At 35.8% G+C, this 21,333-nt stretch overlaps 4 protein-coding genes across 5 annotated transcripts; 2 read left to right on the top strand and 2 right to left on the bottom strand.

The window, feature by feature from the left end:
* The first annotated feature begins 62 nt into the window (after positions 1–62).
* On the top strand, positions 63–2,749 carry LOC119983958 (nifU-like protein 1, chloroplastic). The gene is made up of 3 exons (XM_038827701.1): positions 63–451; positions 2,027–2,163; positions 2,274–2,749. Exons 1-3 carry the CDS (start codon positions 118–120, stop codon positions 2,460–2,462), a joined length of 660 nt encoding a protein of 219 aa, XP_038683629.1. The 5' UTR covers positions 63–117; the 3' UTR covers positions 2,463–2,749.
* On the bottom strand, positions 2,556–4,245 carry LOC119983957. The gene is made up of 5 exons (XM_038827700.1): positions 3,797–4,245; positions 3,547–3,665; positions 3,287–3,475; positions 3,129–3,180; positions 2,556–3,057 (listed from the first exon to the last, which is right to left on the bottom strand). Exons 1-5 carry the CDS (start codon positions 4,082–4,084, stop codon positions 2,941–2,943), a joined length of 765 nt encoding a protein of 254 aa, XP_038683628.1. The 5' UTR covers positions 4,085–4,245; the 3' UTR covers positions 2,556–2,940.
* A 196-nt stretch (positions 4,246–4,441) lies between these two features.
* On the bottom strand, positions 4,442–10,401 carry LOC119983956 (SWR1-complex protein 4). Of its 2 annotated transcripts, none has more exons than XM_038827698.1 (17): positions 10,049–10,401; positions 9,864–9,950; positions 9,159–9,224; positions 9,019–9,078; positions 8,844–8,900; positions 8,565–8,694; positions 8,339–8,406; positions 8,108–8,200; positions 7,963–8,010; positions 7,473–7,652; positions 7,261–7,371; positions 6,199–6,294; positions 5,456–5,518; positions 5,253–5,307; positions 5,108–5,142; positions 4,936–5,024; positions 4,442–4,795 (listed from the first exon to the last, which is right to left on the bottom strand). In XM_038827698.1, the coding sequence occupies exons 1-16, from the start codon at positions 10,160–10,162 to the stop codon at positions 4,944–4,946; spliced, it is 1,344 nt and encodes a 447-aa protein (XP_038683626.1). In that variant the 5' UTR covers positions 10,163–10,401; the 3' UTR covers positions 4,442–4,795; positions 4,936–4,943. The 2 variants fall into 2 exon arrangements, with proteins under 2 accessions (XP_038683626.1, XP_038683627.1); XM_038827699.1 differs by having other exon boundaries at positions 4,442–4,770.
* Positions 10,402–16,505: 6,104 nt separating this feature from the next.
* On the top strand, positions 16,506–19,582 carry LOC119984618 (gibberellin 2-beta-dioxygenase 2-like). The gene is made up of 3 exons (XM_038828649.1): positions 16,506–17,040; positions 18,427–18,781; positions 18,866–19,582. Exons 1-3 carry the CDS (start codon positions 16,655–16,657, stop codon positions 19,112–19,114), a joined length of 990 nt encoding a protein of 329 aa, XP_038684577.1. The 5' UTR covers positions 16,506–16,654; the 3' UTR covers positions 19,115–19,582.
* The last annotated feature ends 1,751 nt before the right edge of the window (positions 19,583–21,333 follow it).

Raw genomic sequence — 21,333 nt, 5'->3', positions numbered from 1 at the left:
GGTAAAAAATAAATATTTTCTAACAAAATCAATAATTGAATAAAAAAATTAGAGCAAAACAAAAACCTTTGACCAGTCGTACACTGCTCATTCACCTTCAGGCTTCAGCATCCAACAATGGCGTTTCTGACACCTACGTTGATATCCAAAATCCCCTTGTTTTTTCCAAAAATTCCGATCGAATCCCATCAACGCCCACAGTCCGTTGCCTTTGGACAACGAATTCCAGAATTTCAGAGAAGGGTTCTTTTCAATACGGCCATTAAGGCATCGACACCAACCGCGCCCACTGGTTCATCTTCTCCGGGGCTCTACTCTGCCCAGAAATTCGAGCTCACTTGTCAAAACGTGGACCTTGTTCTCGAGGATGTTAGGCCTTATCTGATTGCCGATGGTGGAAACGTCGATGTTGTGTCTGTTGAAGATGGCATCGTCTCTCTCAAACTCCAAGGTGGGTTCGCTCTTCCTTCAATTTTTCGTTTTGTTTATGCCAATTGTATGATTCAATGGTGCTATTGTTGTTCTGCTATAGGGAGGTTATGATTGTAAGGCCAAGGACCCTAGGCAAAAGAGTGGTGATTCATAGTTGTTTTGGAATAGGAATGAGTGTAATACTATCCTTAATGACCAATTGACCATATTATCAAGGGCAATTCTTAGCGTTACTGTTTGTGTAAAAGTTGGAGAAGTCGGAATTATTGCAACAACCTTGTTAATCCTTTTGTCTCTCTTTTCAGTGAAATGAAGCACAAATCATTAGCTATTGTAAAGATTAATAATTTCTTGTGGGAGATTGATGCAATGAATTTCACAAATTCAATGTTTCTAGGACTGATCCTTTAGTTTAGGTGCATTTACAGCAGAAGAATGTACACCTCAATACCCTGATAGCTGTCATTATTTATTCTTAGAAACAATCCACTCCAGGTTTGAATTTTTCTACTTCCATGTATCAATGTTGTCTCAAAGATGGAGACCTTCCAACAAGCGGCTGGGAAGCCTTTTGCATCTTTTGCATCACTCAGTTGCAGAATCTTGAAGGCTCTTGTTCTTTCTTTTTTTTTTGTTTCTAATTTTCCCTGTTTCTGAAGGATTAACTCTAGGCTCTCCACTCCGAAAGACTTTCGCATGGGAGTTGTTGTTTGCCAGCCTTTATCTTTTCTCTCTTTTGCACATATTTGATTTTGAACTTTCTTCATTTTTATGCAATTGGTAATCTACAAAATACGAAATGATAAAGCTGAATCTTGGGGCATCAAGGCTATGTGCTATAGAGTTGATGAAATCCGATCATCACACAGCACCTCTCAGCTTCTATTACAAAATTGGCCAAAACATGTGTACTACCACCACTGCATTTACAAGTGCCAATACTGTTTTTGCACGTTGATGTTCGTTTTATAGCTAAGGTAATGGCGATACTAGTTCGTATCTTTTGGTTATTTCTAGAATCTTTTTTGTTTTCTTCTTTTTATTCCGCTAAAAAGTTCATGCCAATGGGTCTACCTATGAGGGGGATTTGTGTAGAATATGTTCTCCTTCTCCAAACTCCATATGTTACTTGTCTGGGGTGACAAACAAACTGCCTCAGTTTGTCTATAAGGAAATTATTGATTTTTGGCTGACTATTTGTCTTTGGGATTTTAGAATCCACATAGCAAAATTCAACTATGTATCTAGCATCCAAATTGTTTGGGATAAGGACTTTGATGATGATATGTCTTTGGGATTTTATCGCCTCTTTTCATAAGCAAACTATCTTCAGGGGAAAAAAGGCTATTTGTTGGTTTGGTGAATACCAAGGGCTTGAGCATGTGGCACCTAAACGTATAGACATGCTTGACTAGAAGTCTAGAACTGTTAAGTAGACCACCCATATGTTACTCTTAATGTAAGTCTAATTTAGCCAACAATTGGCATGGCTAGCTACATTTCTTTATATTTTTGTTAATAAACGATGTCCTTGCAAAATTATGCCTGCTCCCATCCAGATTGAGAGTTTTTTTTTGGTATTTTATGTGAACAGGAGCATGTGGGAGCTGTCCCAGCTCAACAACCACCATGAAGATGGGGATTGAACGAGTACTGAGGGAAAAGTTTGGTGATGAACTCAAGGATATTCAGCAAGTATATGATGAAGAAGTGAGCGAGACAACAGTTGAGGTGAGCTTTCATTAATCTATCTTGAAACTGAGGAGAAAAGACACCATTAGCTGAAATTTGGTTTGTTACTCATGCTATCTTGACAATCACGGTTTACTTTGTGACTGCAGGCAGTGAATGGTCATCTTGATATACTGCGACCAGCCATCAAGAACTTTGGTGGGAGTGTTGAAGTGTTATCTGTCGAGGCTGGGGAGTGCCGCGTAAAATATGAAGGCCCTGAATCCATTGGATCTGGAGTTAAAGCAGCTATCAAGGAGAAGTTCCCAGACATAGTAAATGTTGTTTTTACTGCCTAAATTTTTCTGGGGAATAAATTATGAAGTATGAGGACCCGAAGTCCATTGAATCAGGAATCAGGGAGCTGCCCCATGCTATAGATGCTATCTTTCGCTGTCTGGGTCACTTTACAAAGTAGTGTAGCAGAAGTAAATAGTTAGTGATATGATAAATAGCTTTACAAGCATGGAAGATGATTTTTTACATGCAGTTGAGTAATGTACCTATAAGAATATTTATGATCGACTAAATAATGTATTAATGTACAATGATCATGCAATGGATTGCACTTGTGTTCTTCTGGTAATCAGTAAATTGTCCCAAGAGGATTGTTTTAAGCAGAGAAATAGCATATTGAATGAATGCGTTTTTCTGGTATTCAGAAACACTAGTTTGATTACATTAAACAAAGATCGGAAAACTTGATTGTATTAGCCAAATCTTTCTAGTTAGAACTGGAATGCCCCATTCATTCTGGCTCTTGGGTAGTTCTTTTCTTCAGGCAGACTTGCCTTCGATATTGCCATCCGCGAAGATTGTTTTCAGCCAGCGCGATAAATTTATCAGAAATGGCGTGTAAACAAAGTAACAAGTGATTGTCCAAGTGATTAATCCCTGCAAAGGTAGAAAGTCGTCAGTTTAAATCAATTCATTTTCTTGTACTAGGTGTTATTACTCCAAAGTACCTCATCAAGGAGCTTGATGTTTGCTTGAGGGTAATACCAAAGATGGAACAACCTGAAATCCAGTATCAAAAGGATTATCAGTCAATACCAACAGTATCTGCAATGTTTGTTTAAATTGTTAAACAAAAATAGTGAGATCAAGGATACTCTATCTCTACTTCATTATAGGAATTTCAGCCAATGGACAGCCAAGACCCACAATGGATGCCAGGGTAAAACCTATCCATGTCCTGTCCAGTGAAAACCAGAGCAACTCTGCCAGAGCAAATAGTATATAGGCCTCAATGTTGTCTGCTACACCAGCTTTGTACATTTCAGCACTCAACTCAATAAATAGTATCAGTGCTCTGCATCAGGAGACTAATATATGAGATCCATTCATGAGAGAATCATCTGCAGTACAAATATATATGCTTACACTAGAGAAACTGCTGTTTTCTGTGGGCTTCCTTTGGGAGGGTCTGATGAAGCTCTTTCATCCAGCAAGAGTTGTGTCCACCCAACAGTGCAGTAAAACAATCCCAGCAAGAAAGGTACCTAGCAACATATACAGATGACTTGATGGAAACTATTTGTTCCATATCAAGTGTTCGATGAATTGCTTGAAAGGGTTTCTATCGTAACAAATACAGAATGACAAACAACCAGTGTCAAGAAATTAGATGTACCCAGATATTGGTGTGAAGAGGACCTATGTCGATCGACCCATTTTGATAGACAACAAGATTCACTCTTGAATGAAGCCCATCAATAAGCGGACCACAGAAGAATCCTGAACCAAAGAGTGAGAGAGTGATGGGTGGCCATGTGTTTCCGAGACTTGTTCCGCTTTGCTTTCTCAGGCTGCAGCAAAGAGGTCTGGACACAATCTGTTTCGGCTTCCGATGGTGTGGTGAGTTATGCAGAAAGAATGGAGAGCCGCTGCAAATTAGGACTCTCATCCTCACTCTTAACATTTGTAAGTTACAAAGACAGTTTATTTATATAAGCTCCATGGTCGGGTTAAAGTTGCAGACAGGTACAGCAGTTCTGGGAAATGCATAAATCCTGAGCCACACAGCTTAGGGAGATTGGAGGCTGTGGTCCTCGCTTAAGATGTCAATGAGACAAAAGGGAAAAAAAAAAAGTATTCCACTTTGGACAGTCAATTTGACCAAAATTAGCTGGTTAAGAAAATTGCTCCAAAGTATCGCAGTACAGAACTGCCATGGCAGATAACAGGGAAGTATGAGTGATGAATCCACATATGGTTCTTTCAAGCAAGCAAGATTTTGGGTGCAATGTCAATTTGGCCTGGGCATATCTGAACATGCTATCAGGGAAAGATCGATTCTTTAGGAAAGAATAAATTATTTACAGAAGTAAGGTTCAGATTACAAAGAAACAGCTACTAGCACCACTGGAAAGCGCTTAGAACAAAATCACAGTCTGCATTGGTGTGTTCATCAATGGAGTTTCAGCCTCAAATCTGATGCTCTCCTCAATAATTCGCAATTATGTCGAATTTAGCATACATAAAACAACATGTGAATAGTCTCCCTAATTGAAGCATAGATCTGCATCCAACAACCCCTTCAGATCTCTGGAACAGACTTCACCAAATACTGGCAACAAGTCAACCCCAGCATAGCAGCTCCTAATCCTGATGGCAATAATCCTTCTCAATACTGATGGAAATATTAAAAAGAGAAAAAGTTACAAAGCATGCATTATTACAAATACATTAGCATAAATTGAGTTTTAGCAATTAATGAATCAAAAACAGTAGATCAACGTTTATAAATTCAAGGGTAATATGCCTTCTCACCTATAAAATTATTGATCTGAAGCCTTCAATTTTCTAGGCCTTTTATTCTGGGCTGGTGAAGATGGAGCCTCTGATGACCTTCCAGGTCCCTGGAAAACCGCATGTTAAAGGACAATCACAATACATTGCCTCCCCAAAAGTAAACTAAGAGAAAACACGATATGGTAGGTACCTTGCGTTTATGGTCCCTTTTGCCAACCCTTTCCCCTGAGATTACAAAAGAACAAACCAAGTGAACAGTGGCATACAACTGACTTATGTCGGAGATAAGGTAGATTAGTAAAAAATAAGAATGTCAGGATCACTCGGTAAATTACCTCCAAAACTCGTGGAATCTGGAACAAATGTTCGATCCTGATCACCTTGCGCCCTCTGTAGAAAGCTCAAAAATCCCATTTTCAATGATTGAAGTAAAACTAACATGCTTGCATGCTCAAAAAACCCATATGCTAACAAGTAACAATAAGAGATTTAGAAAACAAAAGGAGAAACTAAAAAAATGTAAGCACAGTGTATTGACCTTGGGAGTGTCCGGTGTTTCAGTTTCACGAAAAGATGAGCCTTCTGCTTCCTTATACTGTAACTGATGATCAAACATGCAAGCAAACATGTTTAAAAGTACATGGTGGAAATATGCCTCTTGCTATCACTAAACTACTATTTCCAACAGAATTCATATGATACAAGTAAATATATTATGTCCATTTCAAATCAGTAATCAATGTCTATATTGCTTCAAGCCAATTTCATGGGCAAGTGAATACTTTCCTAAGAAGTTATGGATTGCCAACATCTAACGTTTACATTCCCAACAAACATATAAAAGAAATAGTAGACAATTAAAAGACTAAAGTTATTCTAATAAGAACTTCAGTCAGATGGTAGGTGGGTATAGCCAAAACTAAGCAAAATTGCAAAAGTCCTTAAATTCACATCATTAAAACCAAAAAAATATTGCAATGATATGAAGTTTGCAACAGAACAGTTATCTAGCAGGAAATTCTCTCATGAAACACCCCTGCCATTCGTTTATACGTCATATTGATGAGATTGCATGACCTTTTGTGTCTACATAGTAAAGGGGAGTAGGGATGAAGTTGAAATAAATAACTCTATGATCTCAGTAAATATTGTGCACATATATTTGCATAATGTCATACGTATCGCAGGGATGGTTATTACTTTTAACAAACTAAAAACTAAAACCCCAAATAATAAGGATCAAATTTCATGTGTAAGAAGTGAATCTTATATGTGAAATACCTGTTTCTGAAGATTCAGCAGAGTTAATATTTCTTTTCTCAATTCAAGATGCTCTGAACAAACAGCTTTTGTTGGAACCTTTGGTTTTAAATTGACCTGTACAATACGAATTAAATGATTACATACCAGATCTTACATTGTCAATTTGTCATTTGAGAGGAAGAATATACCTAGAAAGAATTTACTGCTAACAAGAGAAAAAGGTGACTGGCAAACTTAAAAAGCATCTAATCATATCAAATACTTCTACCATCAGGAAACAAAATCTTTTGACCTAAACTAGACACACTAGTAGCGGATAATGGACAAAGGGGTTAAATTCCATGAGCATCAATGATAACGTTCAAAAGCATAGTCAAGACTGTATTCAAATAAGGATATGTTCGCTGAAAAAACATATATTTATACCAATCTAAAACCCCACTATCTTATTTACATACCAAACAAAAAAAAGATGCAATCAAAGGATGGAGTCACCACTCCATGCTGTGACATACCATTCCTGTGTCCCACCAAATGCTGCATAATTGAATCAACTAGCTCCTAGACTTTTCAACACAAGATTTTCAGATTTGTCAAACCAAACTTAAATATCTACGCTATATTAATAATAAGAGAAGCAATTATTATCAAACCAAATTGCTTCCAAGTCTGTTGCCTTTCCGTGCAACTAAAAGGACTAAAATGCGAATAACCTAGGTTCCATGTCCACCCAAAAAAGTTCATGTACAATAAGATAAAACTAAGCCAGAGAAAGAGCATTCTCATTTGACAAAGACAGAGAGATTTTGATGCAAATTAAGCATACTCCAAACGTTAGAAATGGACTTAAATGAAAAGGTGAGAAGAACAATTACAATGTACTAAAAAGAAAGTAATTAACGATGCTTAGGCAATTATCACACTCTCAAATGTAAAGATTGAATTAAAATGGGCCAGAGTGAAACAATGATGGAGAATTTTCACTCACATTGTCATGTACATAACATCATCTACCAATAAATTATGTTCAAAGAAAAAGAGAATTTCTACTGTACCAACAGTCAGGGAGAGGAAACAAACCCCGAGATCTTGTAAAGTTTGCTCAACACGCTTGATAGTTCGAAGTCCAGCAGTTGAGCTTGCAGCTTGCACCATTTGCTCAAGTGCATATGTTCTCAAATACACCCGAAGCTGGAAATTTCATCAACCAGTCAAATGATTAAAGCTAACCAAATGAGGCCATGTTTCATGTAGTGATATGTAACACTCTGCCTGTCAACCAACATACTTACCATGCGCAAAGAAGATAAAGTAGAGGCATTATCTGCCATCACTAGACTTGATGGAACAATTGCTCCAGAAGGAATCTGATCATTGGATGAAGGTGATATGGTATCACCTTGAGTAACAGCTCTGTCAGGATTTTCTGAACCAACATTTTCTGTAGCAGGCAACTCAGTCTCCTCAGCAACCTAGAAGGGATGAAGCAAGAGAAAATCCATAGAAGATCAAAATATAGTAATCTGCGGAAAACACATAGTACATGCACATTCAAAGCATTCTTCAGAAGGTTTGTAAATCAAACTTAAAAACATTACTCCAACAAATTAAACAAAAGACACCATTTCTTTGCCGAACATTAACTAACTTTCCCCCAGCAAAGTTTAAACAGCGACCTAATATAAAATTTAGCAGTAATAAATATGTCTACCTTCATAGGTCACTATAAGCATCCTCAACATCTGAAAGCAAATGTATCAAAACATCTAGCTCAAAACTTACCCGCGCAAGCATCCGAGACTCGAGTATTCTTTTTGCTTCGGCAAGGACCTGAAAGAGAAGTGAATGAAGAAACACAAAACACGACATATTCATTTGATGGGAAATTCTAAAATACAACCCATTTTTTCCTGAACAAACTAAAGACCTCGGCATCTTTCTTCTCTTGCTGCTTTGTCTGTGATAGAACCATGGATAATGCACGCTTGCGTTCTATCTCTTGTGACATATTGTAAGTTTCCTACATTAGAAAAAGAATCAGTCAGAACCAGCAAATAAACAATGACTAGGGTGCAATAGAAACTGTATCCTATTACAAAATTTGTAACACAGCCATCTGGCATATCATGTAAAAACTCCATTTTCAAAGGTACTGCACCTTAACAAGAGGATGCCCTGAAACATCTGCAGAAGATGGATCTCTAGCAAGCAATATAGTTCGAGAAACTACAAGCAAATACATTTCATCAATCAGAAATCTATCAACGATAAGTTTCAAGGTGTTCTCCGGACAATGGATCAATTTAAAATTGTTAATTCAAAATATTAAAAAGAAAGAAAATTTGAAAAGTTATTACTGAGTAGCATACGATAGCAAGTCATACCACTGTAATAACGATCCTTCAATTCCTCCACTGTTCGAGAGGATGGGAACCTGTCAGCAATCACGATGAACCGAAGATCGAACTGTTCGCACAAGGAAAACAACACATCTGTCTCTTCCTTGGTCCACATCTAATGAAGGCAGATTGAAAGAAAAGAGAAATGACCAAAAAACTTACTAACAAGATAAAAAAGAAACCCCTTTAGAACTCTTTGGCCTATAATCTCGCAGTTAAGTGGGGAATTTAATTTTTAAAAAAGCCAATTACGATGAAACCTACAGGATTGGTCAAATGCTTCTCATACTCCTCATCTGTGTATTTGACAACATCAACAGACTGCACCATGCCAGATAAAACCGAGGTTAATGCCAACTCAAGCTTGATAGATAAGAACGGTATAGACTCTATTCATAGAGAAATATACAAAAGGAAAAATATATATATATAGTTGTACCTTGTTATACTTGGCAAACAAATAATCACCCGTGGGAGGAACACCATTCACAACTCTGACCTGCAGAGTACAAGTGATATGAAACTATAGCTATACATCAATTTTTGTAGAGAAATTTTCGTTAATGAATGGAAAACTACCCAGTGATAAAGCTGCAGATTGTCTTTTCGAGCAGAACTAGTAAATGGAAGCCACTGCCATGTTATCTGAAGACAGAAATTTCAAATTTATAAGAAAACAAAACCTGCAATAGAAGTTGAACATAATAATAAACTACAATAACAAAAGATGACAAAGGATTTTAATATCTTGAGTGATGAACTGATCACAGAGCTAAACCCTAAAGGATTCGTGAGTTAAAAGACAAGCTCTAATGGATGGAACAAACTTTTAAGAAGAATATTCACTTCAATAAAAAATAATGCGCATCAATTACTAATATGTACCATATCGATTCTGATTGATGTTCTTAACCAATTGAAACATTAAAAGAAGACTTTCTCCGAAGCATGTTTTCATTTGAACTTTTACAATCTCAGTCTTTTAGACAGCCCACAGAGCCTTGTCTGCCGTACATAAGAAACCAGAAACTCAACTCATAGTAATCTAACTAAGATCAAGCATCGAGCAGCATCCTAAGTGAGTAGTTCTCTGGCTTGCTTTGTCCAAAAATTAGTTAGTTCAGAACAGCAAAAGGAAGCATTGGAACCTAAAATAAAAGTTCACAAAATTCTCAGGTTGTTGAGAAGCTACATAAAACACTATTGCTATACTTCTAAATACAACTAAGAACTCAAACACTAAAGCAAGGCAAAAATATCAACAAACAAATGTAATTAACGTGCCTTCTCGTCTGCTGGTGGCCGCTTCTTCAACTGAGAAGTATCGATTGCTGGCATAAGAGGCGCCAGACCTCCTGTAAGCGCATAAACCTAAAATAGTGCAACCACATTAGTCATTCTCAGAACTGCTGATGCAAACTCAACAAGTCAGGCAATCTTGAACAATACAGAAATATTAATCAACGTGCCTCGCGAGAGATGCCATCGGGCTTTCGCTGGGAGTCCTTCGGCGTACGAGATTTCTTCTCTTGGGGTATGGGCAATGCGTTCTTCGGCAATCCCAAGATGTCCTTGGCGTCCATCTCGAAGCCCAGAAAGTTGGCACCTTTTCGAATTATACACGATCAAGGAGTTCGGCTTCCTCGTACATTCGAATTTACAGTAAAACAGGATTAGAAGAAGAACTTTTGAAAATATTTAGATTTCGATTCGAGTGATTGGGTTGGGAGAAATCAGGATTCAGACTTGATCGGCATTCGAGGATAGAAATTGGGAATTAGGGCAATTTTAGGGCGCGAAAGATTTGATCATAGTAATGAAATCGGGGTTCTGCAAAATCTTGACCAAGTTACTAATTGGGCCCCTTACAAAGTTACTAATTGGGCCATGAAGGTCGCATAGTCTAAGCCCGCAATCAAATGGGCCGCTTCTAATAATATATTGAAAAGGCTTCCTGCTCATGTAATTCCTTGATTATTCTCTTTCTTCTTGTTATTACGAAAAGAATAGGCATCGAAACATCAATTAAAACATTCATTCGATGACGAATTGGTTCTTTGTTGTTGACGACCAATTTGCATCCACAAAGCAAAAAAAATTTTAACGATGAATTATATAATTTTTAGCTCATATAAACCTCAGATATTTGAATCACCTCACTCTCTTCACGTACTTGATAATTGCAGGGTGTTAAGTAGGGCTGCAAGAAAATTGCTCGAATTACTGAACCGAATGGTTAACCGGATATTCGAATCATCGGTTATTTGCAAAAGTGAAGGAAAAAAAAATCGACCATTTACACTTTTAATGTTAATGCCATGACGTTGATGGCAATTAAGGTCATAAGCTGCCTTCCACCGACAGGGTGAATCTGTAAACCTTTTTGTAGACAAAAGTCAAACAACTTCTCCTCGTCTTGCCAAAAGTATTAAATCATGAGAATGTTGTGCTTACGTATATCACATGAAATAAATTAACAAAATAATAATAATAAAAATAAATGGGCTTAATAATATTAATGCCACATTTGGTAATGTATTTGGCTAAAATTAAAGAAGTGTCTAGTTTTTGTTGCTTACTAATTAAAGGATTCATATATACATATAACATATAACATATAACATATATATATATATATATATGTCTTCTTATGTTTTCTTCTCCTTGTGATTGTAAGTTAGTAGACGTCCTAATTAATTACAATTATTATGAATGATTCGTTTTTATGTATACATTGTTTATGCTATTGTCTTTGTTTACTTGGAATTCTTACTTGTTTCTTAATTACTGTCAAATACAAGAAAGGTATCTGCCGACAAGTAATTTTTGGTATATATGTTTTGTCATGACAAAAGAAAACAAGATATAATGGTCCATATAAAATTAAAACAACCAATTAATTAATCAACCAATATGTATGTTTGTTTGTTTTAAATTATCTTCTTAATTTTAAACCTTTATTTTGTTCTTCATTGCCTCTTATATGTGTCACCATTATAATTCCATAACTACCACCTACTTATTTAAATTGTAATAATCCTCTTTCTTTTTGTGTATATATATATATGTATGTATATGTACATGTATACTCTTGGTGTTGTACGTCACCTAACAACTTTTGGGTACGTAATGGTCAAACTAATTCATATGATGACATAGTTGCATAAACCTTGTTTACTGAATGTATTAAAAAGAAAACCTAATTTCGATCCCAATTGTTTCTTTAAAAATATAAAAAATAATCGAACAAATTTTGTTTTATAATGAGGGAATTTTCGAAATATTTAGCTTACTCTATCCAAATATTTTGACAAGTCAAAAATGTCGATGTTTATTCATATTCAACTCTCTCTCTTTTTTTATAATTGACAACGACATCATACAAGTTTGTCATAAAGACATCCGATACGAGTCTAAAATCGGGCTGTCAGGTAGGGATGAAAACAGTCAATTATACGATAGATTTTTGACATAAATTTAATCAACCGATTGATCGGTTATTTCGATTTTTCGATTATCAGTCGATTTTTTCGATCGTTTCTTGAAAGAAATCTGTAATTTTTTTTAAAGATAATCGATTAATGAGTTCGGTTATTCAGTTTAATTTTTACAATCCTACCATCAAGCCAGCATGCACATAAATTTCTCACCTGACAATAAAGTTAGTTGGGCCAAAGCTTAGAGTGTGCCACTTGCTTACAGTGAGAATTGAACTCAGAAACTCTCGAGTCAATTTGTCCCCATAGAGATTCTCCAACTAGATCATCACTCAACTTGATAACTTCTATTTCATGAATTAATTAGTTGACAATATAAAATGATTGATTTCATAAATTTTCATTATCACATCCAAGTTTGAAAAACCTCACAAATAGTGACAATATATATATATATATATAATGATTGATTTCATAGATTTTCATTATCACATCCAAGCTTGAAAAACCACACAAATAGTGACAATATATATATATAGTTAAAGATTCATTTGCATCATATTGGTTTTTAACTCGTAATTGTTATGATCACCACATATTTCGATTCACTACCATCAGCATTATATATATATAAATTAGGGATCCTATTAAAAACCATCTCAATTATCTGAGTAGTGGATCTTATCCTTTGATTGATGTAAGTGTAGGGGTCCACAAAATCTTGTGATTGAACCAGAGAGTAACACATCCACTACTGAGATGCTTTTTCTTGAATCTCTATCACTTCTTATATATATATATATATATATTATTCAATCAATATCACCGCCAAAGAATCATTCAACATTCCACGTGTAGTATCCTATTAATTTCCACATTCTCTAAATTCATCTTTGATTATTTGTGTACGTAGAAACTTTGATCAAAATATGTTGCAAATGTCAACCTGACATGCACCCTCACCAAACCAAACCAAGCCAATATGACTACTGACTAGAGAGCTTTATGTCTCAGCAATTCAACGACTAAGAAAAATAAATCTAAGGTGACATGCATGCACGCATCCGATCATATGGTCATAAATATATATATATATAAAACATGTGGAATATATATGTCATAATTTGCTTTTTTGACCACTAAATTAAGCCTGTCCATGCATGCACTAGTGATTTGTATGTGGACTTCAACAGGGTGCCATGTGGCAGCCTAGGAATACACGGGAACCCACTTTTGAAATATCAAAAAACAAATAGTATGAAAGGGAAATAATAACAATAATGCGACGTCGCTTCATGTGGATTTCAAATTTTCAATAGTCAATATGCATGTTTGGCTCTGGCCGGCCTAAGAAAGATGTTTTAAGCGGGAGACCAAACCTTGAAATGTAGGCATTCAACGAATCACAACCATTCACATCATATGTGTAAAGTGTAATTCCTCTAATTGCCGACTCATCCATATATCTAATCAAGGAAAAAATATATAAAGTGGTTCTAGTATTGATTCACTCTCATATATATAATATACCTGCGCTCGTATTTACTTTACCCACGATTTAAAAATCACAAATATTGACTTTCCGATGCTCACTTAACCCGCGGTTCCTCAACTATGAGCATAGATCATATTTGCGATTTTTTATATTTATATGTACGGTTTAGTCGTAGGTATAAGCATATTTTGTTATAGTGGATATAGTGTATCGGGATCAATAAAAATAGTGTTAATTCATGAATTGCGGTGCAAAATAATTAATGAACAGTTAGAAATGAAAACTGTTCACCACATAATTTTAGACACGACTACCAAGACTAACTAGGCTCCACAAAAAAAAGTAGTCATTGGTGTAGTTTAAATTAAATACAAAATAATACATATTATAGTTAAGTATTTATTTTGTTATCTTAATTAGCATATTGAGTGTATTTTTAAAATTTAAGGGGATATTTAGAGTCCTAAATCGCTAGTAGTTGAACCAGGAACACGTTATTGGGTTGTTAAGATGAGTTTGGATATAAATTAAAAAACCGCGGGCGCAATGAAGAAAGGAGAGTGGAGGAAATATGAGTTTCTCTTGGCCACAACACGCACTTCTACACTCAGTGAGTAACTTTCTTCTCCATCTCAAAAACTCTCACTACACATACTCTAGGCAAGTACTATTTGCACTAACAATTTTAAGGAGAATTTAATATGGAACCTATACAAAACAAGTTTCCTCCAAGTTGGAAGGACACCCTAAAAGCAACTATATCACAATGGCTTGTCTCTTAAATCGCTCACAACACATCTCCAAGTGAAGGACGAGGCGAGAAGCCAAGACGCAAAGATGTCAAGAGGACATATATCAATATGATTGACGTGGATTTGGTTATGGTTGTACATGTTTGGATAATTATGAGAATCTATGATGTAAGACACTTTTCTATTATTTACTTAATTACTAGGAATTTTTATTATTGTGTTATTAAGAGGTTTAGTTTTAGTAGCCTCCACTTGAAAAATAATTCGCCCTCGAGTTACGATGTGGATGAAAATACTTGTCTCAGAAAGAGAAACTCATGCAAAACCAATCCTTCGATCATCAAAACATATGGATCAACAGATTGATTTCGTGCACCATTACGAACGTCATACTCATTGATTGGTTTATTCTAGTTGACACTGAGTTGATTAAGCAAATCTTTAATCTTCTCCAACGCCATCCAAAAATCATTAACCCCTTATCCAACAACTATAGGACTTCTTCCTCCTTCGTTGTTGAACATCTTGAAAGGTGAACTCCCGCTCCGATACCACTTGATGCAGCAAAAGTATGGAGGATTTATAAGCTTAAACCCCAAAAATAATAAGATCTGAAATCCACTAGAAAAGTGAGAGAACTCTCAATATTTGATTGATTGAATGTCTAACAACTGAAAAGGCCTCAAAGAAAGTGAGGCTTATTTAAACGTCTCGGACTCTAAGAAGCTGGAGTTTACTCCAAAAAATCATAGGTACTATCAGAAAATACAAAAATACTACTCAACGCAATAAAATATTATTTATCATCACATTTTTTCTTCATCTTGCGTCGATCCAACTACTTTTCAAACACTTCTACAACACGTTCTGCATCAATCTAAGAACTTTTATAAAAAAATTCATAGTAAAAGGTGAGGATTAAACCATGCTAGGACTCATTTAATGAATTTTCAAAGTTTGGTAAAGCATATCTGGAGAATAAAGTAAAATAGACAAAAGATTAAAAAAAAGAAAAGAAAAGGTTATAACAGATGGAAAACATGCGGGGAGAGCAGTCAAATAGTCAAACAAGTTGAACATATCAAAGTACACGGCATCTACAGTCCATAATCTCCCCACGCGGACTCGGTTTAGTGTTTTTACCTTTTACTTTTGTAAATATTCCGAATAAAATCATTTTTTCTATTAAAAAACAATTAAATTCATTTATCGGATGAAATTTAAGTCACAAATTTTTTTATTTTTTAAGATTTTAAGAGGAATTTAAAAGCTAACACTTATGTTTTACATTTATGATTTATCATATATTTTAAATTCTTTTAAAAAAAATTTGGCGCACCCCTGAATTTGTTTTTAGTTTCAAAATCCATTAAAGGGATCCCAGTAAATGGGTTTCTAATCATTCCAATAATTTATCTTGTTCTTTGATTGATGTAAGTGTAAAGGCTCACAAAACATGATGATTGAACCAGAGAGTATATATCAATCACTGTGATGACTTAGATCTTATTTAATATATATATGACAAACAGCCGGTACCAGACCATGTTGTCTCCCTCAATCTCCCTCACCACCTAAATACCTAATTTGAGCTTTTGGAGGTCCCTCAAATTTCAATCCCCCACCATATCCACATTTATTCCCGGAGCCTGCTCTTATTCATTCTACGCATTCTACGCGGCTCCAACCCGGTTGATTAAGACGAGGGAGAGAAAACTCCATGGTCGCCACCCCAAATTAGTGGTTCAAGTGATCAAGTCTCAACTAATACAACTTTAGGGTACTGATTAACAAAAACACAATATATCCCGTTCAATATATCAAATATTAATCTTTTAGATGCTTGTCCTATAGTCTATGATAATGTTTAGCAATATCTTTGTTGCCACACGTTGAATTTCGACCCAATTTATCTCGTCGTCAGGTCTGAAATTTCAGCGCATGCAGATCTAACGACCCGAGTTTAGGTTCATATCGGATGTCCGAAGGGCAAGCTTGATGCCATTATTCTCGGTTAAAAAAATGTATAGTAACAGTAATTGAAAAAGTAATGTTATATCTACCCAAAAATAAAACCCTTATTTTACCCCGAAATCTATATGACATGTAAAATAGTCATTTATTAAAAACCCGCATGTAGAACCCACTAAACATCCAGCACTCCACATAATTAGGGTTAAATAAGGTTCACATTTTGGGTGAATGAAGCATGCATTATTCAAATTGAAAAACATTTGTCAAAAAAAAAAAAAAAAACCACCACCTCTGAAAGCATGCCTATATATATGCCTCCAACGGAGACTCAAATTACTTCAAGCAGTTCTTCTTCTGCTTCTTCTTCTTTATTGGAAGTACTTCAAACAATTTATTTCTTCTAGCTAGCAGCCGAGAATGGTAGCGGCCTCTCCGATTCCAATACGTAGCAAGAAAACAAAGGCGGTAGGAATTCCTACAATCGATCTTTCAATCCAAAACAAGTCAAAAGTGTCGAGATTGATAGTAAATGCCTGCGAAGAACTCGGATTCTTCAAGGTCATAAACCATGGAGTTCCTAAAGAGGTAGTATCAAGCATGAGAGATGAAGGGACGCAGTTTTTTGCAAAAACAATTGCAGAGAAGCAACGAGCCGGACCTGCTAGGCCTTTTGGTTTTGGTTGCAGAAACATCGGTGTTAATGGTGACATGGGAGAGCTTGAATATCTTCTTCTTCACACCAACCCTCTTGACATCTCGGAGAGATCCCAATCTATTAACTCCGATGACCCTACAAAATTCAGGTAACAATTACTACTCTCTCTTGCTTATTTATTTATTCTTTTTTATAATAACCGATCTTTCATTGATTTGAAATTAATTAGGGTGTTGGTTCATGTTTCGTGGGAGCCATACATGTGTTGCGTGGTTTATGTGCTTGGTTTCTGGCTTACACATTGCTTATGATTGTCTAAAGTTGCACCTTTTTTCTTATATTAAACAGTATAATTAGCTTAATTAATATAGTATTATATATATATCATCATCAATCACGGTGGATTATCGTATAGACCCACATATCTAATATATAATCATAATTAGTGATGCCGATATATCCTCTCGTACATATATTAATCGTATTAATTATAATATATAGTTCTTGGCCGGTTGATAAGCATACTTAATTAATATTTTAGACGTACAGTATTTTTTTTTCCTAGAAAATGACACAAAGCTTTGCTTTACAAAGAAGAAAGTTTAGATATATCATAAATTGGGTTACTCAAGTTAAATTTGCAGTCCAAAATATATGTTTTCTATTATAATTTTTGGGAACAATTTCTTCCTGACAAAGAAGCTATCAAGCTAATATAAATGAGTTGGAAATCACTATTTTATGGCCCATTATTAATGGGTTCCAATGTAGCTTTTGAGCTTCATTAATCATGACTATTTTCTTGGCCCCTTTTGGGGGGTCTCTCTGTGGCTAATTTTTAATGGTGTTTACAAGTCAAACAAGCACACTTGAGTTCCTGTATGGCTGTATGTTATACAAAGCATTGCTTTTTGTACTGTCAACAGTTATTTGCATAGTGAGATGCTTCTTTTGCAAATCATTTGATTTCCACTTTACAGATGAGCAAAGCCAGTAATCACTATCTTAAATTTCGATATTAGGGGACCAAATCCACTGATTTTGTCATAACAACTTTTGTTATTGTGTCGGTTAGGCCTTGTTATGCATGTGATTAATTAGTGTAGTTCCTGTGTCCATCGAGGAGTCATACACTTCGATAAAATAATATTTTTATGGTTACGTGTTAAGCTTTGATCAAATGTATCATGTTCATTCGGTGGAAAACTTATATATGCGCGGATCTGATAGTCTAAATTTATACTCATTTTATGATGTTCAAATGATAAATTTGTATGAGATCATTCTCGAATACATAAATTGAAGCTATATGATTCTAGTGAGGAGACACATGATTTTGTGTTGAACACAATTTGTCCTATTTTAGTTGTCTCTTTCGGACACTTGGCCCTTACCTTGGATATTTACCAAATTTGGTAATAACGACTTTTCTTCTCATTACCATGAAAGAGCTGCCTACGTTTTTACTATTTGGTGGGGGGTGATGAATTGATCGATCAATGAACAATAACGTACTTGAATATCTCTGCTGCAGTTGTGCAGTGAATGATTATGTACACGCGGTTAGAGAATTGGCGTGCGAGATTCTAGATCTAGCGGCAGAGGGACTGTGGGTCCCAGACAAGTTCGTCTTCAGTAGGCTCATCAGGGACGTCCACAGCGATTCGGTGTTCAGGATCAATCACTATCCTCCGTTGGTCAACCCGGTCAAAGAGTGGGACCCATCACCTTCGAATATTGGATTTGGAGAACACTCGGACCCTCAAATCTTGACCATTCTCACCTCCAATGACGTGGCCGGCCTTCAAATTTGCTTCCAGGATGGCTTGTGGGTCCCCGTCCCGCCTGACCCCACTTCCTTTTATGTCATTGTTGGTGACGCCTTACAGGTACCAGTTCAGCACTAATCAAAATTAATTAAGAGGTTTAATTTTAAAACTAATTAATTATCTTTCTTTGGGAATGAAAATTAGGCGTTGACGAATGGGAGATTCGTGAGTGTGAGACACAGAGCATTGGCGAACTCCACAAGGCAAAGGTTGTCGATGATGTATTTTGGGGCGCCGCCTCTAAATTCATGGATTTGTCCGCCACCGGAGATGGTCTCACCCCGAAACCCGACTCTCTATAAGCCCTTCACTTGGAGTGACTTCAAAAACGCTGCGTATTCTCTGCGATTGGGTGACACTCGGCTTGACCTCTTCAAGACTGCCACCTGCTAATACACACTCTATTTGCAGCCTCACAATATATATATATGTATATATATCACAAACACATATATCTCCTAAAAAGTATATAAGAACTTAAAATGCGGATCATCTTTTGAGGGTACGGATAAGTAAAATGACGAAATATATTGTTTTGAGTTTCACATGTTCCAAATCAACGGTAAAAATATAAATACGTATTTTGTGTAATCCGAATGGTACAAAAATTAGGGAATTGTGTATATAATGGGTCATATTTAGGGTCAGAGTGATAATAGGGGGGTTTTCTTGTTAGTTTTTGTTGTTTGTTTGGTGTGAAATGTACAAGAGTGTGATTTTTGAATAGCACACACGTTGGGGTTTTTTTTTTTTAATTATCAACAACTTTGTTGAATGTAATAGAAATATGTATGTTTCATCTATTAATACTATATATATAAGATAGCTATGGTTTAGCCACTTTATCCAAAATGGTAGTTTGATATGATATGGGATTGATCACTAACTTTGTATTGGATAGAGAGGTAAGATGTTGCATTCCACCACACCAATAATTGAGCATTGGATTAGGTTATAATTAATGACCAAACTTTTTAATAGTTTTGTTTGACCACTAAACCAACTAAGTTTGAACGTTCGTACTACTGTATTAGTAGTTAATTGCATTATTTTTTTTTTGATTATCGTGGGTGTCCGGGCCAGCTTTACGCGCACCTCGACTAATCCCACGGGCCCTGAAGTTATTACTATTTAGGATGTCATAGTTGTTGAAAAAATTAACAATGAAGCTCATGCGTCATACTTATGGTAAAACTAATTAGTTCATGTAAGAGCAACACAAAGTTCTCAATTAGGGCTAATAATAAGCCATGAATCACCATCAACCATGTGAAGGAGCACATAACCCTAGATTAATTACCCCACGTTCTTCCAAGATAAACCAACCTAGCTACCTTTTTTTTATGACACATAGAACTCACAAAATGCAACAAACATTCACGTACAAATATGCTGTCTACATGATTCGAACCCCGTATCGTGGGTAGAAATACACAAATAGTTAGTTAGCTGAGCTGAACGCCGACTTAAACCAACCCATGCTCCCTGTAACCAAGACAATCCTTGAATGAAAACCCATTTCCAATTGTAGCATCGGATCGGTTTTGGGCTGTCAAAAAGCTCATACTGTCCGCTGTCGAATTCAATACGCAGTTCTGCATGCATTAAAACAACGTGGACGACATCTTTAATCTTGGACTGAGCTGCTACTACTACTGGCCCATTAAGGCCCAAAAATAGTGCTCGTTACATCATTACAGGCCAGGCTTGGTTAAGTAGTTAGGCCCAAGTGACCATCCAGAGCTTGGCCCGGCCCGGCTCTAAAACCACCTAACTTGATAAATATAATGAGAGACTTTTAAACTCAAAAGTCTCAGTTGTAAAAGGTAGTGCTTTAGTCTTAATTCTTAAACTACAAACTAAAAAAAGTCTTGACATACATTTGAAAAAGGCTAAAATATTATATATGTGCTTAGACTATAGCAGTTTTCTCGATTATGTCCTTAAACTATTTTTTTTCTTCATTCTATCCTCAAACTATTGTTTTCCACATGGTTTCTATCCTGAGTCAGCATTCCGGTGTTGACTCCGGCGAAAATGCTGAAGTGGCATCTATGTGATTATAAAATAAAAAAAAAACTCGTCGGAGTTCAGATGACACGTCAGCATTTTCGTCGGAGTCAACACCGGAAAGTTGACTGAGGAGAGAAACCATGTGGAAAATAATAGTTTAAGGATAGAATGAAGAAAAAAAATAGTTTAAGGACATAATAGAGAAAAATGTGATAGTCTAAGGACATATTTAATATTTTAGCCCATTTGAAAAATGTGTGATTACAATTCTAATCACTGTATGTCAACTTCAACTTCAACTTCAATAAAATAAAATTTGGGATGACTTTTAAGTCCTTTGACTTTTGGAAACAGTTTAACTAAACCAGCTACTAAAGTAAGAAATCAAAACTCAAATTTCAATGTTTTCCTAACACATTACATACCAAACAAGTTTTTTTCTCTTTTTTTTTCCAAAACCATTTTGTCTAAATAAGTGATGGGGATCTCAGTAAAAATCATCTCAGTCATCCCAGTAGTGGATGTGTCACACTTTTATTCAATCACTAGGTTTTGTGGGTCCATACACTTACATCAATTAAGGGACAAGATTCACTACT

The sequence above is a fragment of the Tripterygium wilfordii genome, chromosome 18 (assembly GCF_013401445.1).
Source record: "Tripterygium wilfordii isolate XIE 37 chromosome 18, ASM1340144v1, whole genome shotgun sequence".
In the NCBI taxonomy this organism is placed as follows: domain Eukaryota; kingdom Viridiplantae; phylum Streptophyta; class Magnoliopsida; order Celastrales; family Celastraceae; genus Tripterygium; species Tripterygium wilfordii.
The sequence above is the reverse complement of the archived record's forward strand: the minus strand, read 5'-3'. Positions and strand labels throughout refer to the sequence as shown.